Genomic DNA, 22862 nt, shown 5'->3' with positions numbered 1-22862 from the left:
ACACAGAGGTGGGAGGTCCCCCTGCGCACGTGGTTCTGTCCCGCACGCACTGTCTTCCCTGTCCTCACCTGTCCTGTGTCCTCTCACCTTCCTGTGGCCTTCTCCACCTCCTACCCTGCTCTCCCGATCACTGCCCGCTCCCTTTACGGCCCTCTGTGCTCTTCACCTGGTTTTCGTTTCATTCATACACTCACGTCTTTGTTTTTTCGGCGGGGACGTCTGCACTCCTCTGGGCCGAGGATGGGCTGTGGGGCATGTGGGACATGGTCTCTGTCCCAGGGCAGCACTTGGTCCGTTAGTGTTGCCCCATTCCCCTCCCCAGTGCCCAGAACAGTGCCTGGCACACAGTAAGCACTCAATAAATGTCTGTGTGATTGAGCTAGGCGGTCTCTATCTGCAGGTCTTCCTCCCTCCGTTGCTGCTCCTTCCCCCAAGCCTCTCCCTCAGCAGTTAGTGACAGGGGCAGACAGGCTAGGCCCAGAACTCCCGAGCGCAGAGCCCCAGCAGGTTCCCGGGCATCCAGGGTCGTTCTGCCACTAATGCAGCTGCCTCGTCTCTCCCCCTTCCGCCCCAGAACCGTACACCTGCGGCGCCTGTGGGATCCAGTTCCAGTTCTACAACAATCTGCTGGAGCATATGCAGTCCCACGCAGGTAAGGGAATCCCTGGTCTGGGCCGTACCAAGTGCTCTTCCTGCCCGGTGCCCCCCAGAGTTTGCCCGGAGGCCAGGCCTTCTCAGGAAATGGGCACAGGACCTGGGACCTGCCCTCAGGAAGCCCTGGGGCCCTACAGGGGAGGTCTGTTCTGGAGATGGTGGTGGGCGCCCAGTTAGAGAGGGGAACGAGCTGAAGAAAGCTTCCTGAAGGTTGTGGCTCTGGCCCCCGAGCATAACCATAGGAGCTGACTGGGAAGGACCTCACGGGGGCAAGGGAGTGTGGTTTGAGATCTCGGGGAGCTGAGGCGGGAGCCAGACGGGACAGAGGGATCCTGCCAGGGCAGCCTGGACCCAAGCCCCGACTCCGAGTAGAGGTACATTCACTGTGACAGTGTCCCAGACATGACAGCAGCCATCCTCAGACTGGAGCGTGCCCCAGGCCCCCCACCCTGATGCTGGGGTCTATAGGTCTGCAACAGGGCCTGGCGCTGGCGTTGCTGGCAAGTCCTCGGCCCCACCATGAGTCTAGGGAGTATGATGAGAGCCACCGGGGACAAGCTCCTGGCTAGTGGCATGCTGTCTAGGTGACCTTCTCATCAGCTGTGCAGCCACCTTCCAAGTATGTGGTATTAGCGCCCTCCCCTCTACCATCCTGCTTTCAAAGCCACACCTCCCGTTTTCAGGGTCTTTTCGCAGCAGCACCCCGCTTCTGGTCCAGTTTCTGTTCTGGTCAGGCGGATGCCACTGTGTGTGATAGTGGGTAAGCCCCAGAGTCGCAGCGGTTTCACGTAATCACTGACTTCTGCTGTCCCAGCACGGCCTGACGCAGGTGGCCGGGCTAGCTGGCCTTGACCATGGTGACCGAAGCTCCGTCCTCCCCGTGGCTCCTCAGTCTCCGTGTCTCAGACGGGGCAGCCGGGAGGGCAGCAGACTTCCTCCTATACCACTTTGGATCACGAGTGACACGTGGTCCTGTGCGCCCACATTCCAGGGGCGAGGAGCATGCCCAGCGCCTCTGTCCAGGGACAGCCTGACATTTCGGGAGAAACGGGAATGGGGCTTCAGCTAGCCATTCTTGCCACCCCTCTCTACAAGGCCTCCTGGGGTGGAGGTGGGGGATGCTTGGAAGTGGGAGGAACGTCCTTGACACACTGGGCCCTGTAGAAGCAGTGGTCGCTGCTGTGTCTGTGATGGTGACCGTTACTGCTCGTGCCCCTCTTAGGGCTGGCCTGACCTGCACAGAGGAAGCAGGACTGGACCCTCATTTAGGCGGGGGCTGTACTGTTCTGTGAGCGTGTCCCCTCTTCGTTCATTGTGTCCGTCCATTCCCTTCTTCGGCGTGCAGTGTGGGTGCTGGCCCCTCGGCACTCAGTCATGTGCTCTTCAGTCGGGGGAGCTATTACTTATTTCTAACGAACTCATTAAAATCAGAGCAGAGCCACTGTGGCAGCCAGGACATGGGAGCTCCAAGCTCTGGTGTACCGCCAGGCCGAGTGCCCCGGGCAGTAAACGTGTCCCCCTGTCTGAGCCTTCTCCATCTCGGAGATCTGTCCTGTCCGGCTGTCCTCCCACGAGGCTTCGCAAGCCTCACCCCTCTTGCTTACCTTGGCCGTCAACCATCCCTCCCCATGGAAGGCCTCGCATGCCCGCTGAAGGCATTCAGACTTGACCCCCTGGGAACCAGTGACAGGCACACCTCTTGGACCAGAGACTCCCACAGTCCAATGTCCGCTGACTTCCCTTCTGAAACCAGGACCCTCCACCTGCCCCCCTGCCAGCTTCGGAAGCTGAGGCCTGTTAGGGGAGGGTCTGTCTGGGTGCTCAGGCAGTGGGGTGGAGGCCATTAAAATGCAAATCAAGGCTGTGCCTATGGAGCCTTGCGGCTCCCAGGCCTCCTGTCTTGTTTTCTAGGGAGAGCTTTGGGCCGCTTTGTTCTGGTCCACTGCTGGCAAAGAATGCCTCACAGGCAATCCAGTGCAAAGCCAGCCTGAATCCCAGCCAGGCTGAGTCGGGATTAAAGGATTGACTCCATAGAGAAAAATTAAGCGTCATGATCTGTGCAGTTTACGGTGTCGCTGATAAGGGGGATCAGCCTCGAATAACACCAATCTCATTAAGAGGCTGCTGAATGGCACAGGGTAATTCCCCCTAATAAACTTCTTTTCTGTGCTGTAGGAAAATTTGTCTTGCCCCTGGTGTCCATTCCAGAGTATGTTTGGGGAGTCATCGTACTAGCGATCGCTAACGTTTAGTGAGCAGTTACTATGGGTCAGACAAGGCTGTGCCATCAGATCTCCTGAACGAGCTGACGTTCTCATCCCCATTATATAGATGAAGAAACTGAGGCTCACAGAACAGAATCACTGGCCCAAAGTTGCAGAGCTTGTAAAAGGTATCTAGCATCATATGAGCTCTTGCACCGTCCCAGACTTTCCCTTGGAGCCACTTGAGCAATCTGGGCCTCAAGCTTCTCATCCACGAAGTGGGCCAGTCAGCACTCTCACAGGCTGGGTGAGGGGACTGATAATGACATCTGTCCCATATTGAGGGTCGTGGTATAGTCTCATACTGAAAAGCAACAGGTGCCTCTTTTCCCAACAGCTGCTTCCTACAGTGGCCCCTCCCCACGAGGTGGCCTTGACTCCAGCTTCTCATCCAGCCCTTTGCTGATGGGGCCGGGCATGTGCACCTGTGGGACTTAGGGAATAGCCACACTGAGTAAACGCTATTTTCTACTCAAGCTATAAATCAAGCCTTTTCACGGGTATTTACCAAGTACCTCGTCCATATCAGAGGCAGTATCAGTGGGATCTGGAGAAAAAAGTCGATTGAGCCAGCTAATACTAGATGTTATTCTCCACTGCTGGGTTGAGTCCTCTCCATTCTAGGTCCTAGAGGATAGGGGAGTCAGCCTACAGCTTGCCCTGCGCCAGCATTTTGGTTGGGGGCGGGGCGTGGAATGAGGCCCAGAAAGTTGAAGCAGCTAGCTCCAGCTCCCAGCCCACAACCGTGGCAGAGCCCGATTCAAAACTGTGTTATGTTGGTGGAGAAAGGCAACCAGAACGGCTGCTGGTTTCTGTTCTAGAACACGTGTTTTCCCCATTTTTAATGTAATATAAATGTAATGTAATATCTACTCCTTCAAAGAAATCGGGTACTTGTGGCGAAGTTAGGAAATGAAGCCATGATCTCACTACTCAGAGCTACCCACTCTTGTTACTCTCAGGATGGGCTGCTTTTCATTCATTTAAAACTGGATTTATGAAGATAAAATTTTACATACATGGAATTCATCCATTTGAAGAGTACGATGTGATCGTTTTGACATGTGATGGTCATCTGATCACCATTGCTGTCAAGATGTGTAACATGACCACATCCATCCAGAAGTTCCCTCCTGCCTCCTGGTGGCTAGTCCCCTCTCCGAGCCCAGCCCCGACAGCCACTCTCTGCTTCCCTTGGCTCTAGTTTTGCTTTTACTGGAGTTTTATATAAATGGAATTACATGGCATTTAGTTTTATGTGTCTGGCTTTTCTCACTTTGCATGCTTTAGAGATGAATCTGTGTCATCAGTAACCAGTGCTTTTTATAATGGAGTGGGACGCCATTGTTTGGCCCTGCCACAATTTGTTGTTTATCCTGTCACCAGTTGATAGCCACTTAAATTCTCTCCAGTTTGGGGCTATTATGAACACACCTGCTGTGAACTATCAAGTATGCGTTTTTGTGTGGATATATGTTTTTAACTGTTGGGTGTACACCTGGGAGTGGAAATTCTGGGTTACATGATAACTCATGTTTAGGTGGAAATTGCCAGATTGTTTCTGCAAGGGCCTTCTACCATTTTTCCATTCCTGTGAACAGTGTGTGAGGGGTGTGATTCCTCCAACCTGTTCAAGGTACTTGCTATGATTTGATTTTTTGTTACAGTCATCCCAATGTGTGCCAAGAGGTATTTCATTATGATTTTCATTTACATATTCCTGACGAGTAATGACATTGAACATTTGTCTTGTGCTTACTGGCCATTTGAATATCTCCCTGGTAGAAATGTCTGTTCAGATCCTTTGCCCATTTTTAAATTTTTTTGGTCTTTTTTTGTTAAATTCTAAGTGTTCTTTACATCTTCTGGATATAAGACTTCTACAGGTATACGGTTTGTAATTATTTTCTCCTGTAGTGCAGGTTGTCTCTTTACTTTCTTGATGCTGGCTTTTGAAGCACAGAAGTTTAAAATTTTGGTCAAGTCCATTTGTTTTTTCTTTCATCATGTGTGCTCTTGGCATCTTGCCTAAGAAACCAGAGTTTTAGCTTTTACATTTATGACTGTATTCCAAATTAATTTTGTGTGAGTTATTGGGTGAAGGGGGTCCTACTTTGGTCTTCTGCATGCGATATCCATGGTCCTACCACCATTTTTTGAAAATATCCTTTTGCCCATTAAATTTTGCTTGCACCCTTGTCAAAAATCAGTTGTCCATAAATGTGAGGGTTTATTTCTAAAATTTGAATTTTGTTCCATTAATCTGTATGTCCTCATGCTAGTACTACACTGTCTTGATTAGTATGTGGCTTTGCAGTAGCTTTGAAATCAGGAAGTCTGAGCCCTCTAATTTTGTTCTTTTTGTAGAACATCTCGGCTATTTTGCCTCTCTTGGATTTCCACGTGAATTTTAGGTTTAGCTTGTCAATTTTTGTTAAAAAGCCAGCATGGATTTTGACAGGGATCATGTGGAATCTAGAGTAATTTGGGGAGAATTGCCATTTTGACATTATTAAATCTTCTAGTCTATGAACATGGAATATCTTTCCGTTTGTTGAAGCCTTTGAGTTCTTCCAGCCATGTTTTTAGTTTTCATTGTACTAAATCTTGCACTTCATTTGTAAATTTATTCCTAACTATTTTATTCTTTTGGATGCTGTTATAAAATGTAATTGTTCTCTTAGTTTAATTTTTGGGGTGGTCATTTGTTAGTATAAAGAAATACAATTGATTTTTTTCATATATGTTGATCTTGTTCCCTGCAACCTTGCTAAACTTACTTATCAGTTCTAATAGTTTTTCGTGTGTGTGTGTGTGTTTCATGAGATTATTCATGTACCATAAACCATGTCACCTGCAAATAGAGATCATTTTACTTTTTTCATTCCAATCTGGATGATTTTTTGAAATTCCTAACTATTTTTTCCTCCTTACCCTGGCTAGAATCACTAATACACGTTGATTAAAAGAGGTGAGACTGGATATTCTTGTCTTTTTCCTGATCTTAGGGGGAAAGTTTTCAGTGTTTAGCCATTAAATGTGATGTTAACAGTGGGTTTTTCAGAGATGCCCTTTTGTCAGGTTGAAAAAGGTCCCTTCCGTACCTGGTTTGCTGATTGTTTTCATCATGAAAAAGTATTGGATTTTGTCAGATGTCTTTTCTGCATCTGTTGAGATGATCATGTGGTTTTTGTTCTGTGTTCGATTAATATATTTTATTTGTACATTGAACCAACTTTGTATTCCTGGAGTAAATCCTACTTGTTATAGCTGGGTTTGGTCTGCTCTGTTTTATTGAAGATGTTTGTGTCTATAGTCCTAAGACATAGTGGCCTGTAGCTTCTTTTCATGTAATTTCTTTGTCTGATTGGGTATCAGAATAATGTTCGCCTTGTGAAATAGATTGTGAAATGTTTCCTCCTCTGTTTGGGGGAACAATTTGTGAAGAGTTCCTTAACATTAGAATTCACTAATAAACTCCTCAGAATCTGGACTTAGCTTTTCTTTCTTTTTGTGGAAAATATTTTGAATACTAATTCAGTCTTCTATAGGTCTGTTCAGATTTTCTATTTCTGGAATTGGTTTTTGGTAGTTTATGTTTTTCTAAGAGTTTGGGGTACCTGGGTGGTTCAGTTATTAAGCATCTGCCTTCACCTCAGGTTATATGACAATCCCAGGGTCCCAGGATTGAGCCCAGCATCCGGCTTCCCTGCTTGGTGGGAGGCCTGCTTCTCCTTCTCCCACTCCCCCTGCTTCTGTTCCCTCTCTCGCTGTGTCTCTCTGTGTCAAACAAATAAATAAAATCTTTGAAAAAAAATTTATTTCATCCAGATTTTGTGGTTTGTTGGAATACTATTGTTCATAGTATTTCCTTAAAATCTTTTTTGTTTCTATCAAGTCAGCAGACTTAAGATTTTTATTTGTTGGTTGGTTTTTAGATTTCCTTTATCAGGTCCAAGAAGTTTCCTTCTCTTCCTAGTTGACTTAGAGTTTGTGTCAAGAGTAGCTATTGAATTTTGTCACATTTTTAAGAAGACTTGCTTATTTTTAGAGAGAGACAATGTGGGTGTGGGCCCAGGGGAGAGAATCTCAAGCAGACTCCCCATTGAGCACAGAGTCAATCCCATGACCCTGAGATCGTGTATGACCCTAGCTGAAACTGAGTCGGACACCTACCTGACTAAGCAACCAGGCTCCTCTGAAATTTTCTCACATTTTAATGTGTATTTCTAGCCATAGAGATCATTTTTCTTCTTATTTTCTCTTAGTATAGGGAGTTGCACTGATTGGATTTTTTTTTTTTTTTAACCTCAATTTATATTTCTGGGGTAAATTCCACCTAGTGATGATTTTTTTTTTTTTAATATATTGCTGTATTTGGTTTGTTAATATTTGGTGAAGGATGTTTATATGTGTGTTTATGAGGAATATTTGTTTGTGGTTTCTTCTCTTGAAGTGGTTTTCTCTAATTTTGGATCAGAATAAGCCAGTCTCCTAAAAGGAGAGATGTTCTCTCATCTGTTTTCGGGAATAATTTGCATAGAATTTGTATTACTACTTAAATATTTGGTCACATTCTCCAGTTAACCCATATGGGATTTTTCTTTGTGCCTGTATATGAACTTAATTTTTGTAATAGATACTTTAGGCTATCTGTTTCTTCTGGAGTGGACTTCGGTTCTTTGTATGTTTTAGGTTGTTTGTTTGCCTCACTGAAGGAGTTGCATCATTTTTAATCCCTCTAATATCTGTAGCATATGTAGTGATGTCCCCTTCTCTCATTCCTGATACTGATAATTTGTATCCTTTTTTAAAAAATCTTTTTGTCTAAAGGTTTATCACTTTTCTTCATTTCTACAAAAAATGAGCTTTTTTGTTTCATTAGTTTTCTCTATTGTATTTATTTTCTGTTTTATTCATTTCTGCTTTTAGCTATAGGATTTCCTTTCTTCTTACTTTAGGATCAACTTGCTCTTCCTCCTTAGATCTTTCTTGTAGCGGAAGCTTACAATACTGATTTTAAACCTTTATTCTTATTTTTTTATTTAAAGATTTTATTTATTCATTTGACAGACAGAGATCACAAGTAGGCCGAGAGACAGGCAGAGAGAGAGGAGGAAGCAGGCTACCTGCTGCGCAGAGAGCCCGATGTAGGGCTCCATCCCAGGACCCCGGGATCATGACCTGAGCTGAAGGCAGAGGCTTTAACCCACTGAGCCACCCAGACGCCCCCCCTTTATTCTTTTTTAATGTAATCATTTAATGCTATACATATGCCCTGCTTTAGATGGAACCCACAAATTCTGAAAGGTTATGTTTTAATATTAAGTTCAAACCATTTTCTAATTTCCTTTATGATATTTTTTGGTCCTTGTGATTTTAGAAGTGTGATGTTTATTATTCAAAGAGTTGCAGTTTTTTCACTATATTTCTGCCTCCTTCCTTTTTCTGGGAGCCAAGTTATATGTGTATTAGGCTGCTTAATGTTATCCACTGTCCGATCATTTATGTGCAGTCCTTTTCCTTCATTTCTAACTAACAGTTACTCCAAGAGGAGAGTTGAAATCCCCAGGTACAATTATGGATTTGTCTACTTCTTGTTTCAGGTTTTGCTTCATGTGTTTGGATATATCCACGTTTAGGATTATTATGTTATTCTTGGTATTTTGACTGTTGTCATGGTATAGGGTGTCTTGTTATGCCTGGTAATATTTCTTGTCCTGAGGTCTGATTTTTCTGTAATGCTATCGCAAACATCACCAGCTTTCTTCTCTACTATTTGTATGGTGTGCCTTTATTCAGCCTTTTACCCTGTCTTAATATTTAAATAGGTTCCTTATAGATAACATATGGTAGAGTCTTAACTTTTTTTTACTAAGTATGACAGTCTCTGGCTTTTATTTGGAATGTGGAGACCATTTATATTTAATGTAATTTCAATAGTACTGGGTGTAAATTTGCCATCTTACTACTTGTTTCCTAATCAGCTCATTTCTTAGTTTCTCTTTCTCTCATATTTCTGCCTCATTTTGGATTGAGGATATTTTTAGGATTCCATTTTTATCTCCACTGATTCATCAAGCCAGCTCTTTGTTTTATTTATTACAGTTTATTTGGGCTTGAAACTATATATTTCGTGTCAAGTCAAGTGGCATCAGCCAACCTTCCATATTGTGTGAGAAACTTTCAGCATCATCTTCTCTTTCCCCATCCTGGTCTTTGTGATATTATTTTTTTCTTTTTTCCTTTTTTTTTTTTTTAAATAAAGATTTTACTTACTTATTTATTAGAGAGCACAAGTATGGGGAGTGGCAGGCAGGGGGAGAGGGAGAAGCAGGCTCCCCACCGGGTAGAGAGCTAGATGCGGCTCTTGATCCCAGGACCCTGAGATCGTGACTTAAGCCAAAGGCAGATGCCCAATGACTGAACCACCCAGATCTCCCTCTTTGTGATATTCTTGTCCTACAGTTTACTGTACATATTATTACTGCAGTTCATTGTTACTATTTTCTGTTGAGTAGTCCTTTATCTTTTAAAGAGTTCAAAAGTGAGGGAACATTTTTAATATATATACATTTACCAACATGTGTAGTTTCCAGCACCCTTCATTTCTTTTGTAGATTTAGATTCTTATTTGATGTTGTTTTTGCTAAGACCCAAAGAAATTCCTTTAATATTTCTTATAGTGCAGGTCTGATTTTTTTTTTTTTTTTTTTTTTTGGAATTTTTAAATCTCAGAAATCTTCATTTGTGAAAGATACTGTCATTGGATTTAGAATTTTAGGTTGATTGAAAAAAAAATTTAGGCTGATCCTTTCTGTGATGCTTTGTTCCATTGCCTCTGGGTCTGTTGTCGTTTGTGTGTAATTTCTTTCCCTCTCTGGCTCCTTCTACGAGTTTCTTTTCAGTGGTTTTCAACGATTCTGTCATGATGCTGTGCCTCGGTGGTATTTTCTTTATGTTTATTCTACCTCGAGTCCAGTGAGCTTTTTGAATCTGGACTTGGACTTTTAATCTAGTTTGGAAAAATTGTGTCCATTTTTTCAGGTATTTTTTCCTACCTTCACCCCCTTTTCCTGGGACCCCAGTTACATGTATATGAAATTGCCTGTCTGTTAGCGTCCCTGCTCCATTACATTATCTTCAGCCTTTTACCCTTTCCGTTTTTCATGTTGGGTGGTTCTCTTGCTCTTTCTCCACCGATTTTTTTTCTTCTGTGGCATCTGATCTTTTATCCCATACGGTGTGTTGTTGCCCTAGATTATTTTTATATCTACAAGTTCCAGTTGAACTGGTTAGTTTTAGTTTTGGGTTTTTCACATCTTCCGTTTCTCTCCTGATGGTGTTCATGTTTCCCTTCATGTCTTTGAGCACATTTATGGTATTTATAACACCCCTGTAAGCTCCTTACTGGATAATTCCATCATCTCTGTCCTTTGTGGCCCTGTTTCTATTGACTGGTTTTTCTCCTGGTTGATAGGTCGTATGTTCTTTCTATTTGGAATGCCTGATCGATTTTTTACTGCATAATTGACATTGGGAATTTTTATAATGTTAGGTGCTAGATTTTGAAAAAACATTGAACTTCGTTCTGATTTACAGGTTAGTAACATCGGACTACCTTGATACTTTGGAGGATTACTCTTATGGCAAAGGGGGCGCCTGGGTGGCTCAGTCATTTAAGCCTCTGCCTTTGGCTTGGGTCAGAATCTCAGGGTCCTGGAAATTGGGCCCTGCCTCAGGCTCTCTGCTCAGCAGGGCAGCTGCTTCTCCCTCTCCCTCTACACTCTCCCCCCAACCCTCTGCCACTCATTCCCTATCTCAAATAAATAAAATCTTAAGGGGGAAAATAAAAAGGTATTAGGGCAAGTCTAGTGCAGCCCTTAATCTGTTATTAATTTTACCCCATAATGAGGGGACCCTACCCAATCCCTTACACATTGTGGTTTTCCTTTCTGTTTGAGGGAATACAAATTATTTCCTCCCTGTCCCCTCCACTTGGTGCTTTCTAGTGATTCTTTACCCAGTCTTGTGGAATTTGACCCTGTACTTGGGCAGATGAGTATTGAGCAGACTTCAGGGAACCCTACTGAAGGTCTCCAGCATGTGCTTTCTTTACATAACTCCCTCCTCTCTGGTACTTCCCTGTAAATATTAGCTCCCTTGGGCCTTCCTAAACATCAGCTTCTGCCTCTTCAAATCAGCAAGACCTCTGGGCTCTGTTCCCATTCCCGTCCCCGTGCTGCCGCCTGTGAACTGCTTTCAGGCCAGCTGGGCCAGTGGTATTACTCACCACATTTTTTCACCCCTTTCTGGGATCAGAACCTGGGTTATCTGTCCGAAAGCAGCGGAATTGTGATTCACAGTTGTTTCCAACTGAAAGAGCCATTCCTGCGGCAGGTCATGCTTCATGGGTAGAAGTGAAAGTCCCCGGTCCCCTGCCCAACTCGACCACCCCCGGCCTATTTTTGGTGCATGGATTTATTTGTTATTTGACTTTCAAGTCCAAAATACAAATATAAATAATATGTATAAATTGTGATGAGATCATTTCATTATGCCTTTTCTCTTGTTATCACAATCTGTGCAGCCACCTTTTTTAGGGATTAGAATATGTTTCTTTGAGTGGATATCCTGGAGTTTCTTTTTTTGTTGTGTTTTGGGGGGGATGTTTTTGGTTTTGTTTTTTCCTGGAGTTTCTTAGTTACCCTTACAGGACTGAACATGTAGATACTGGGGAAGCCTCTTCCCTTGCTATGAAAATTGTGGCCTTGGCTTCCAGGGCCTCAAGCCTTGAACAGAGAATAATGGAAGATGCTGGCAACCCTGAGCCAGTGTCATTGGCCTGTTCATCTCCTTGCATTTGTGATTCTGCCTGTAAGATGATGTCTCAGGGAAAGAAACCCACCACCACAATAAAAGCACAGAGAAATGATAGTAGAATATTAGTCAAGCAGGTTAATAGCAGAAATAGTAGGTGCCTATTGGAAACGGCCCAGAAATTAGGTACTTGGTGTGTGGTTCAGCAACCCATGGGGGATCCTACAACAGAAGACTGTGTGGTCATTTGTAATGACAAGCACAGTACTTAGACCGTTTCTGCTCAGAAATGATTCTTTAAAAATGGCAAGGAGTCGGCAGTGAAGGGAGGAAAATAGGCATGTGCCATTTTGTCTGTCTGTCTATTAGCAAGAGAGAGACCATGTGGGCTGGGGGTGGGGAGGGGCAGAGGGCAGGGGAGGGAGAGAATCTTAAACAGGCACCATGCCCAGCATGGAGCCCGACACGGGGCTCAGTTTCATGATCTTGAGATCATGACCTGAGCCGAAATCAAGAGTCTGAGTCTCAATCCACTGAGCCCCCAGGGCGCCCAGCATGTACCATTTTGATTCAGTTGCGTATGCACAAGTAAATAGAAGTTAGGGACATGATGGAGCAGGCATTAGGAATCAGGGACCTTGGATGTCTGTCCCAGGCCTGCCTTTGGTTTTTTTGGTGTGATCTGGGGCAGATCCTTTCCTGTCTCTGGGCGTCATTTTCCACCTCAGACAGGGAAAGGAGTTGAGAACTTAGTATCCTATAGGGCTTTGGTTGGGTTTTGTTCCTTTAATTAAATATTTAGTCAATAAACTGAAAAGATGAGAAAGCACACTTGAGAGAAGTGAGAGAATGTGAGGTCCCTTAGGTCCCTTGCTGGACCTGGCCCCCCTCGCCCATTTCTGAGCTAGAACATGCGGTTGTGTGTGGGTATGAGGCCTCTCAGGTCGAGTTGGGTCAGCAGTTCCTACCCACTGGGCAGTTACTCTGCACCTGGCCCCGTGCTCCGGTCTCTCCCTGCATTCTCTCTTCTTGGTCCTTCCAGCCCATGTGTCCCACCCATGTGCTCATCTTCCTTCTTCCAAGTGACAGAATTGAGGCTTTGCAAGCATCGGAGGTTGAGCGGGAGCCAGGGTTGGGACCCAGGCCTGCATCCTAGAAGTCTTGTATGGACTTCTCCAGCCCTGCTGTCATTCTTATCTTGTGAGTAGGCAGGCCTCTTGCACCTCAGGGTCACATGCTGTCCCCTTTTTGCCCACAGCGGACAACGAGAACAACATTGCCTCCAACCAGTCCCGATCGCCGCCTGCTGTTGTAGAAGAGAAGTGGAAACCCCAGGCCCAGAGGAATAGCGCCAACAACAGTAGGTCTCTCCCAGGCCAGAGCCTGGGGGCTCGCAGAGGTCCTCCTTGTGCACCTCTGGCCCTGGCTCTGGTCAGTGCCCTCTGCTCCCCCATCCCACCACCTGTGCCTCTCATGATGGTGCGAGACCACGTCTGAAGCTCTTACACACCTGAGACCTCACCCGTGGAAATTCTGATCTCACTGCACAGGCAGAAGGAAGCCTGGGGAGAGGAGGTGACTTTTTTGTGGTCAGAGCGCATGTATTTAGTCATAGAGTCACAACTGGAATCCACTGTCTGCAACTTTTGTAGGTTGCTCTTTCCTGCTGATGCTGTGGCCTCATTTGTTTTAGAGATTCCTTTCTTAGGGGCAATTCCTATATTGAAGAAGTTAGACTAGTTGGCTTCAAGAGGCTAGGTGAATGACGCGTGCAGCAAGTGTGTTGCACACGTCCCACTGTATTCTCTTCCCGTGCTCATGGCAGGCATTACTAGTCAATCCCAGAACGTTACTCCTCTGAGGCTCACAGTGTGCAAGGTGAAACCTCCTCACAGTTCCTAATACTAGGTGCTTGAGCACTAGGGACAGAGGGTCCTGCCAGGTTTAATGACATCTCTCTTTGTGTCCTCCACCAGCCATAACCAGTGGCCTGACACCCAACAGCGTGATCCCCGAGAAGGAGCGGCAGAACATTGCAGAGCGCCTGCTGCGGGTCATGTGCGCCGACCTGGGTGCACTGAGCGTGGTGAGCGGGAAGGAGTTCCTGAAGCTGGCCCAGACGCTGGTGGACAGCGGTGCCCGCTATGGGGCCTTCTCGGTCACGGAGATCCTGGGAAACTTCAACACACTGGCGCTAAAGCACCTGCCGCGCATGTACAACCAGGTGAAGGTGAAGGTGACGTGCGCCCTGGGCAGCAACGCCTGCCTGGGCATCGGCGTCACCTGCCACTCACAGAGCGTCGGCCCCGACTCGTGCTACATCCTCACGGCCTACCAGGCCGAGGGCAACCACATCAAGAGCTACGTGCTGGGCGTCAAGGGCGCGGACATCCGTGACAGCGGTGACCTGGTGCACCACTGGGTGCAGAACGTGCTGTCAGAGTTCGTGATGTCGGAGATCAGGACGGTGTACGTGACAGACTGCCGGGTGAGCGCGTCGGCCTTCTCCAAGGCCGGCATGTGCCTTCGCTGCTCAGCCTGTGCCTTGAACTCAGTGGTACAGAGTGTGCTGAGCAAGCGGACGCTGCAGGCCCGCAGCATGCATGAGGTCATCGAGCTGCTCAACGTGTGCGAGGACCTGGCGGGCTCCACGGGCCTGGCCAAGGAGACCTTCGGCTCACTGGAGGAGACCTCGCCGCCGCCCTGCTGGAACTCAGTCACCGACTCGCTGCTGCTGGTGCACGAGCGCTACGAGCAGATCTGCGAGTTCTACAGCCGCGCCAAGAAGATGAACCTGATCCAGAGCCTCAACAAGCACCTGCTCAGCAACCTGGCGGCCATCCTGACACCCGTTAAGCAGGCGGTCATTGAGCTGAGCAACGAGAGCCAGCCCACCCTGCAGCTCGTGCTGCCCACCTATGTCCGGCTGGAGAAGTTGTTCACGGCCAAGGCTAACGACGCAGGCACCGTTAGCAAGCTGTGCCACCTCTTCCTGGAGGCCCTCAAGGAGAACTTCAAGGTGCACCCGGCACACAAGGTGGCCATGATCCTGGACCCGCAGCAGAAGCTGAGGCCTGTGCCGCCCTACCAGCACGAGGAGATCATCGGCAAGGTGTGCGAGCTCATCAACGAGGTGAAGGAGTCCTGGGCCGAGGAGGCCGACTTTGAGCCCACCGCCAAGAAGCCCCGCTCCACCGCGGGCGAACACCCCGTGGCTCAGGAGGACGATCGGCTGGGGAAGAACGAGGTGTACGATTACCTGCAGGAGCCCCTCTTCCAGGCCACCCCCGATCTCTTCCAGTACTGGTCGTGCGTGACCCAAAAGCACACGAAACTCGCCAAACTGGCCTTCTGGCTGCTCGCGGTTCCGGCCGTGGGGGCCAGGAGCGGGTGTGTAAATATGTGTGAGCAAGCACTTCTGATCAAAAGGAGGCGGCTGCTCAGTCCGGAAGACATGAACAAACTCATGTTTCTGAAATCCAACATGCTTTAAGACTTCGGGACGCTGACAAGGAAGACAAGAGAAAGAGAAGAGAAACGTTAGGAAAAAGAAAACCACATACACACACACACAACACTGTCGCAAAGAAAAAGGAATTTAAGTTCTAAACACTGTGGACCTCATTATAAACGCCCCCCTGGAAACTTAAGTGCTTTTTCAGCGTGCGTGTGCATGTGGCGTGCGCACGCGTCCGAGCGCGTGGGCCGCGGGTGTGCAGCCCGGGGGAGGGGGGTGCTGTGCTCGCCCGCGCAGCCTCCCCACAGCCTCGTGCACGCGTGCACACACACACACACACACAACCCTGGTGCGTGCACACACGCCTGCTCGCGGGCGCCTGTGCATTAAGCTGGGTGTGTCAGGAAAGCTATGTGGGAAAGAGGGAAGACGCTTCACCCTTTCTCCGTGAGGGGCTGCAAAGACTCCGTTTTCAGGTGTGCAGACTGGTAGAAGGCTGATGTCGTAAAATGTTCAGGCAGCTGCAATCTGAAGTGACTTGACGTTCTCTGTCCTTGCCCCCATGGCTTCCCTCCTCCCCCTCTCCCCCTCCCCCCAGCCCTCCTGACCACACCGCTTCCCCACCCACCTCCCACCCCGGCTGCTCTGCCATGGATTCTCCAAACCGCATCAGACGGACAGTGTCTGCACTGGACTGTGTTCTCGTTCACCTTCAGGGCATTGAGCTGCTGCCGCCGAGCTTCCTCCCCGTGTTGGGGGGTGGGTCCCGGGGCAGCCGCCTTAGAAACACACCTATCTATCTCCCCAAATCAGGAAAGGAGAGTTTAAGAATATAAAACTGACTTTTTGCTTTTTAATATAAGATAGAAAAAAAAAAAGACATTTTTTAAAGAAGTATAGATACTGTCTCCACTCAATTTTTTTTCCCTAACATTTTAGCAGTTTTTACCTTTTTTTTTTTCCCCCTCCCTCAAATTTGATTTTAGACTCTGCTAGGAGGCACTGAATGTCTGTAACTTATGTTTTGGAGGTGTTTTTTGGTTTTGTTTTTTTGTTTTTTTCAGTTGCCCTTTTTGTTCCTCCAATCACACTGTAAACTAGCTCATCTCAGTGGTACCTTCAGTAGCCCAAGGTTTTTATTAGCCCTCCCTCTACCGTCCCATGTTCATGTATTCGAACGGCCAAGACCACGAACTTGGCGTTGCTGTTTGGAAACCAGGAGTGGGGCTGGAGTCACAGGTTTCACGGACGTGGGGTTCGGGGGAAGCCATAGCGAAGCGTGTGGCTTAGGCGTGCTCGTGAATGTACGCGGAAGACCCGCCCTCCCAGTTTGCTGTGTCTGGTACCACGAATGTCTGACTTCTGTACCCAGAGTGCATTACACTACTCGCCACGTCACTGACACTTCCAGCTCAGCGGGGACTCCCGAGTCCCTCCACATTCACCTCCGTAGCACCTCAGACCCACAGCCCCTCCCCCCTCCCTGGGGCCCCATGGGGTTCCTCTGGGTTCCATTGCCCCAGGCCTGGGGGAGGGGGTCCTTCCCCCTCCATGAGCCTCGGCCCTTCTGCCAGGACAGTAGTTGAGCTTGGTGCCTTGGTGGCCAAACGGTTGATGTATGGAGGGCACAGTGGCATCAGGCCACATTTAACATGAGGCTGTGAAAGATGGATTTTCTCTCTGTGAGCAGTTTAGGTTCTACACGCTCAGTCCAGGTGCCAAGAGCTTGGCCCCTTTGCCCTCCCAGGAGGTGGTTCTGTCAGGGTCCACACTCCACCCCCGCCCCAGCCCTCCCACGAGTAATGTGCTGGTGGCCTCTGGCCCCCCAGTGGCCATGGCTAGTGGGATAGATAGTTACACTGAGGGCTTCAGGCTAAGAATGACCACCCTCACAGAGGGCTCTTTGCAAAGGCATGTTTCACCATCTTGAGGGTTGACCAAGTCCGCTCCCTCCTTTCCTGGTAATAAAGCATTACTTAGCAGTGAGATACCTCGATTCCAAAAAGCACTGTACAACAGGTCCCTCCCCAGGTCCGTGAGCAGATGGGGAAGTCAAGTTGGTCCAAAAACTCGAGAAGGCTTAGGATCAATCTTAGACCAGAACAGTGTCCCTGGGGGCCAGGCCTGCTCACGTCACCTCATGAGAACTAACCCAGCTTTTCCCTCCAAGTCTTGGACAGACTGAAATGCATCACAACAGGCCATTCACACCTTCGCTCCAGCAAGCGGTGGTCTCAGGAACCAGTGTGCCGTTGCCTCTCCTGGAGAAGTTCTAGGCATTTCCCCACATTTCCAGCCGGGGTCACACCACTAGAAGAGCCTCCATTTGCACTGGACAGTCACCTCATGTCGCTCGAGAGAGTGTGGGAGCAGCAGGGAACTTTTTGATCTGATTTTGGGGGACGTTCCAGAAGGTAGTTGTGAGGCTGCTGCGGAAGGGTCCACGACTTGGCACTTCCCACCACACATGGAGGATCAGAGCTTTGTGTGTTTGGTGGGAACAGAGCCCTGGAGCCCACCATCCCGTCCTGAGAGTAGAGCTGTTCTGTGTTGCCCCATTACCGGGCCAGACATTTCTCTTCCTCGCAGAGCCATCAGAGACCAAACCCAGAGACTCATTCAGAGCACTCCACATTCTCTTCAGAACACGAGGCTGTCTACCCTCCAGAATGAAAGTCTGTGTAAGTCTAGTTAGCTACACTGTAAGTGTCGAGTCATACGTGTCACCCTCGTTCTGTTCTAACTTCCCACCTCCTTTCAACCCTTTGGGCTTGGCTCGCTCTGTAGGTTTAGGAGAGATGCTACTAGTCGCTCTGAAAGCTGTCTCCTGGGGCTGCCTCATCCGGATTCGGTAACAAGGTGGCAGGTAGTCCTTTGTCTATTGCAGCCGCTGGTTTCCCCCAAAAGATGTCACCAACAGGAATGGCTGTATCAAGGTGCCCCTTCAGTCTTCTGCCTCATGCATGTGGTTCCCGTAGTGCGAATCTTGCTGCAGTGAACAGCTTAGGAAAACCCAAAGATCTCACAGGTCCAGCCACTGGCCCCTCATTTCCAGCAATATCCACCTTATCCAAATTCTAGTTTAGCCAAAGGATTGAGGGTAGACTCTTCCAGTTCGTCTCCCTGCTCCTCCCCTGGCACCGACCTTGCGAAGGATTTTGTCTTCGGTTCCCCACATTCTGTGACCACTATGGGACTTCCTACCACAGGCCGTTGGTTGCTGGCAGGCCAGGCAATAGGGCCATCTCAGTCATGTTTTTGGCAGCTCAGTGTGGTCGTCTGCTGAACTTGGACACAACTTGACTCAAGCCATGCGATTCCCGAGACGGAAGTGGTCTGGTTTTGACACATGTGGATCCCAGAGGGGGAGAAGAGAGAGCGCGCCTCCATCCTGCAGGGTGTCCTCCCCTCATCTGATGTCCACCGGCTTCACCACCAAGCCCAGGCCAAGGACTGCAGCCTCATGCGTGGTCGATCTGAGTGGCCCGGGCGCGGATGCTCCGGTCCCAACACCGTTCTCCCTCCCACCAGCCAGGCCTCAGATAGTGGTCAGAAACCGGAAAACAAAACGGAAGGGCCTCGTGAGCAAAGCTGCTGCCGGATCCCCAAGCACATGCCCCCCGACAGTCTTGGGCTTTGAGTTCAGGCTTTGGCTCTTGATGGGAAAAGGGTACAAAGGTTTCCTGGTCAGGAGAGGACGGTCCAAGGAAGGACTTTGTTTTTACACCTGGTTCGTAAACTGGCAAGTGTTCTCCCCTTGAGTTTCCTCTTTTATTTCCTGCACTTTGAAGAAACACCAGGGAAGAACTCGGCAAGGCATGTTTTCCACTGTGAAGCTGAGCCTCGGCCTTCGGGGGTCCCCTGTGCTCGGCTGAGGCCACCTGCTGCTGCCCGGTCTGGGACTAGACTCCTCAGCGAGGGGCCACCTGGAGAGACATCAGGGATACGGCGCACACTCTCGGGGGCCAGACATTCCCAAGAAAGGTTCGGAGTGAAGCTGGGTTGCGGATGGCGGAGGAAGGTCCCGTGAGCAACAGCCGGGAAGGGGACGGTGCCTGGATGTTGTCACCAGGATGGACGCGCTCGCAAAGACGGGAAGAGGAGGCACACGGGGTGTGGTGTGGTGAGCAGCCGCCTCCTGCCCGGCTGAGCTGGGGTGAGTTCATAGCTTTGCCCTTGGCCTTGAGAATGGTGGCAACGCCCGTTTTCCTGTGATGTACCTGACGGGGAGCTCCTGGAAAGGCTGCTGGTTAGAACGGCGAGGCGGAGTCTGGCCCAGGCTGTTCCCTGGAGACGGTAGGCGGGGGCTCCAGGCTCAGCCCTGCCGGCCCCAGCCCCCAGCCCCCAGCTCCAGCCGGGCCTGCCCCTCTCTTCACTGTGGCTCATGTTTGCTAGGCCAGTTATGGTGAACCAATGATACGGTGTTGTTTTTCCTCTTATGTTTCCCTCCTGGGTTCCCTCTTCAGGGTTTTCTGGAGGATTTTGTTGTCGCCGTTTTGTTTTTCTTCCTCTCTCATTTGGGTTTGAGGGTCGTGGTCAGTAGAGGCCTGCCTTTCCCCGGAGGGGGCCCTGTGGTTTCTGGGAGAGGAGGCACCTGCTTCCGCTTTGATGAGGGTGAAGATCCCGGGGTCACTGTTCACTGTATTCACGTCCCCGCCGCCGCCACGGGTGTTGCTTCTGAGACCCAACTCCTGTCCAGAGAAGGGTTGGGTAGGTCTGCAGTCGGGCGTCAGCATCGGGACCCACGGGTCCTACCCACCTGTGCGTCCCCACTGGGCACCTTGACTCTTCGAACCAAAGTTCCTTAAAGGGGCACAGCCCAGCCTTGTCCACAACCTCAGGGGCCTGGGATCCCTGTGGCGCTTCCTGACGTCCAGTTGGCCGAGACCAGCCGGAGGGAAGCCTCCTCCCACAGCCCAGGTGCCAGCCGGTCCCTGCCCAGGGCCCTCCCTCCCGCCCAGCCAGGGTGGCCGGGTTCCTCGGGTGGTGAGCCAGCTCGTGGACTGGCGTGCGGCTGGGACTCGCCAACCGGGAGAGAGGGGACCTGCTGGGCAGTGCGTCCGGGGCCATTCAGATCTCAAGCATCAGGAAATCATTTTGTACAACCACCCGAAGCAGAGATATTTTTTAAAAAGCGTAAATTATTTTCATTTGTGTTCTGATCCTTTTTCTTTTCCCCCTGCAAACTTCACGTCGGTGATTCTTTCACATCAGGTAAATCTTCAGAAAGCCTTGGTGCCCCTTCCTGCCCATGCCCCGCTCAGTAACCACGTGCGTGCACCCTCCAACCCCCATCCTTTCTCAGTAGTTAAAGATGTTCTAGGCAATACCATAGGCACATCTGACTGTGTCTCTCTCCGAGTGCAAGAAACTCAAGTCATCTTAAAAAAAAAAAAAACAAAAAAAAATTTACAAAAAAACAAACACAAAAAAATATCTTTTTTAGGCCAGAGTTTTCTACAGGTATTAATGAATATTTTTCTTAATCCTTATAAGTTTTATGTGTTTAATATTTCTTAATACCGGTAGCATTAATTTATACTTTTGTAGCAACACAATATTTTTATAAACAGCCAGTGCTTGGCTCCAGTCTTCACGAGGGGTTCATGCAGGGGCCCTCTTGGGGCCCTGTGTACCATGTACTGTATTTAAAAAAAAAAGTTACCTAGTGTCACCCTTGCTGTGTTAATTAACAAAAGACGTTGTTTGCGGTCTCCCGTGTCGTCGGTGTGGCTCCGGCGGCTCTCCAAGGAGTCACGTTGCATGGGGGTTGAGTTGACAGTTCTTGTGATCTGTAAACCCCCGAGACCAAACTTGAGGGTTTATTTAGGGTTTTCTGTTTGTCCTTTGGGTTTTTTCGTTTCACTTTGTTTTGGTACCGTATCTCCATTTACAGCCAAATCAGTTTCGTGATGTTTAAAACTTTTTCTGATGTCAAATGGAGGAAAGGAACAGAAAAAAAAAAAAAAAAAAGGAAAAAAAAAAAAGATTTTTACAGAGTAATAAAATTTAAAACTGAGCTGTTTAAATGTTGCTGTTTTTACCTGTCTGTTCTTGTCCGAAAGTGGGACATTCCCAGGAAGAAGAGGAAGGTTCCACTTGGTTCCTTAAATCGCCAAAAGCCCTAGCCCAGAATTCACCCCCCATCCCCCGAATTCTTGCAACATTATTTCCCAGTTGGTTGATGCCAAGGCAAAAAGACATCCTTTTAATGGTTAGAGAGGATCAGTTACTTAAATGATTTCATGTCAGTGTTGTATTTATGGTTTTACAATAAAACGACCTTTAGGACGATGGCAGTGTGTGCTCTTATTTCTTGGGTTTGGCGTTGGGCCATGTCATCCAGTGAGGATCGCGGCGCGGGGGAATAGAAACGGGCGAGAGGCAGGACCACTGGGCACGACAGAGTTGGGTGGAGTCCGTGCTGAGGGGACAAGGTGAGGTCGGGCATATCGTCTCCTCAGCTGAGTGGACAGGTCCAGACCCAGAGTCGGCTCAGCCCGTGTGAGATCAGTGCTAGGGCCCCTGTGGGCCTTGCTTAGGGACCCTTAATCTGTGTCCTACATGTCCGGTGTCTCCAGGACACAGCCACATTTGCCTTGTGGCCACTGCTATGCCTCTTGCCTCTGGTGGCCCTGTCCTCAGCAACCTTGGGTGACCTGTGTGACTGTGTTGTATCCTCTTCCATCTAGGGAAGGGTGTGGCTTTGCCAGATTCCTGATGACATCTGTGGCTCTTAACATGTTAAAAATCTGTGCCCTCCACAGTGAGCTCTGGGGTTCCAGCCTGGGTGGACTTCAGCTCAGTCTTACCCGGAGTCTCGCACCCCCCGGCATGCACATCCGTGCTTCGAGTCAAGCTGAGGGCAGGTCGAAGGAGAGGGGAGGCCCCAGAAGGTGAGCAGCGGTCTGAGTGGGCCGGAAGGGCGCAGGGGTGCTGCTGTCGAAAGTCTGTTGTGCTTTCTCCCAGCCTCAACCAGACGGTGGGGTGCAGTCCCCGAAGAGGATATTGCATGGATTGGCCGGACAAATCCCACCAGGTCGCATGTGGAGCATCTCAACAGGCTGCCGAGCTGGACCCCCTCCCACAGGGCGTGAGCCATGTCCTCAGGACCATCCTTTGGGAGTTTCCTGTGACGAGTACCCCGGGGACATGGCCCAGAGCGGTTGACTGACGTTTCATCGAGGAGTTGCCACGCCGTCTGAAACAAGTCAGGAGCCTCCTGTAGCTCTAAGAGTCCTCCCCCAAGCCCCAGCATCGAAGTCCCAGAAGGCCAAGGGCATGGCCTGGAGCCTTCATGCAGCCAAAGGGCCAGCCTCTGGGTTTTTAAAAAGAGGGGTACGTGTTGTTACTAAAGCAGCCACATTGATTTTGTACCAAATGTGACCAGTATCTTGAAGAGAGGATTTCAGGTAAGGATCCTTGAAAACCAAGCTGAGTCTTCATTCAGGGCAGCTTCAACAGAAGGATTCTGGGGCCTGCAGGGGTGAGTGGCGCGGGCTCCGGACTCCGGGGCACAGACGTGCTTCAACCCCGCCTGTCCGTCTCTGGGACCTGACGAGGCAACAGGCCAGCTAGGGAACCACAGGGGAGCCCCCGGCCAGAGGAACCTTCTCCCCTCAGCCCTGCCCTGTGGCCTGCGGGCTGCTGTCCCACGGCTGCTGGCA

General features: G+C 49.0%; 1 protein-coding gene across 21 annotated transcripts in view; it reads left to right on the top strand.

Annotated features, from left to right (window-relative positions):
- Positions 1–21489, top strand: part of ZNF618 (zinc finger protein 618) — a 182804-nt gene extending 161315 nt beyond the window's left edge. For 19 of the 21 annotated variants that reach the window (XM_059143335.1, XM_059143341.1, XM_059143334.1 and 16 more), the window contains 3 exons: positions 575–652; positions 12997–13098; positions 13715–21489. In XM_059143335.1, the coding sequence (XP_058999318.1) occupies positions 575–652; positions 12997–13098; positions 13715–15231 (1697 nt within the window). In that variant the 3' untranslated portion in view covers positions 15232–21489. The remainder of the gene's footprint in view (positions 1–574; positions 653–12996; positions 13099–13714) is intronic. The other 2 variants (XM_059143354.1, XM_059143355.1) reach the window with 1 other exon arrangement.
- Positions 21490–22862: the final 1373 nt, after the last annotated feature.

The sequence above is a fragment of the Mustela lutreola genome, chromosome 12 (genome assembly GCF_030435805.1).
Source record: "Mustela lutreola isolate mMusLut2 chromosome 12, mMusLut2.pri, whole genome shotgun sequence".
NCBI classification, from domain to species: Eukaryota; Metazoa; Chordata; class Mammalia; order Carnivora; family Mustelidae; genus Mustela; species Mustela lutreola.
Note: the sequence above shows the minus strand (reverse complement) of the source record. Positions and strands in the feature narration are given on the sequence as shown.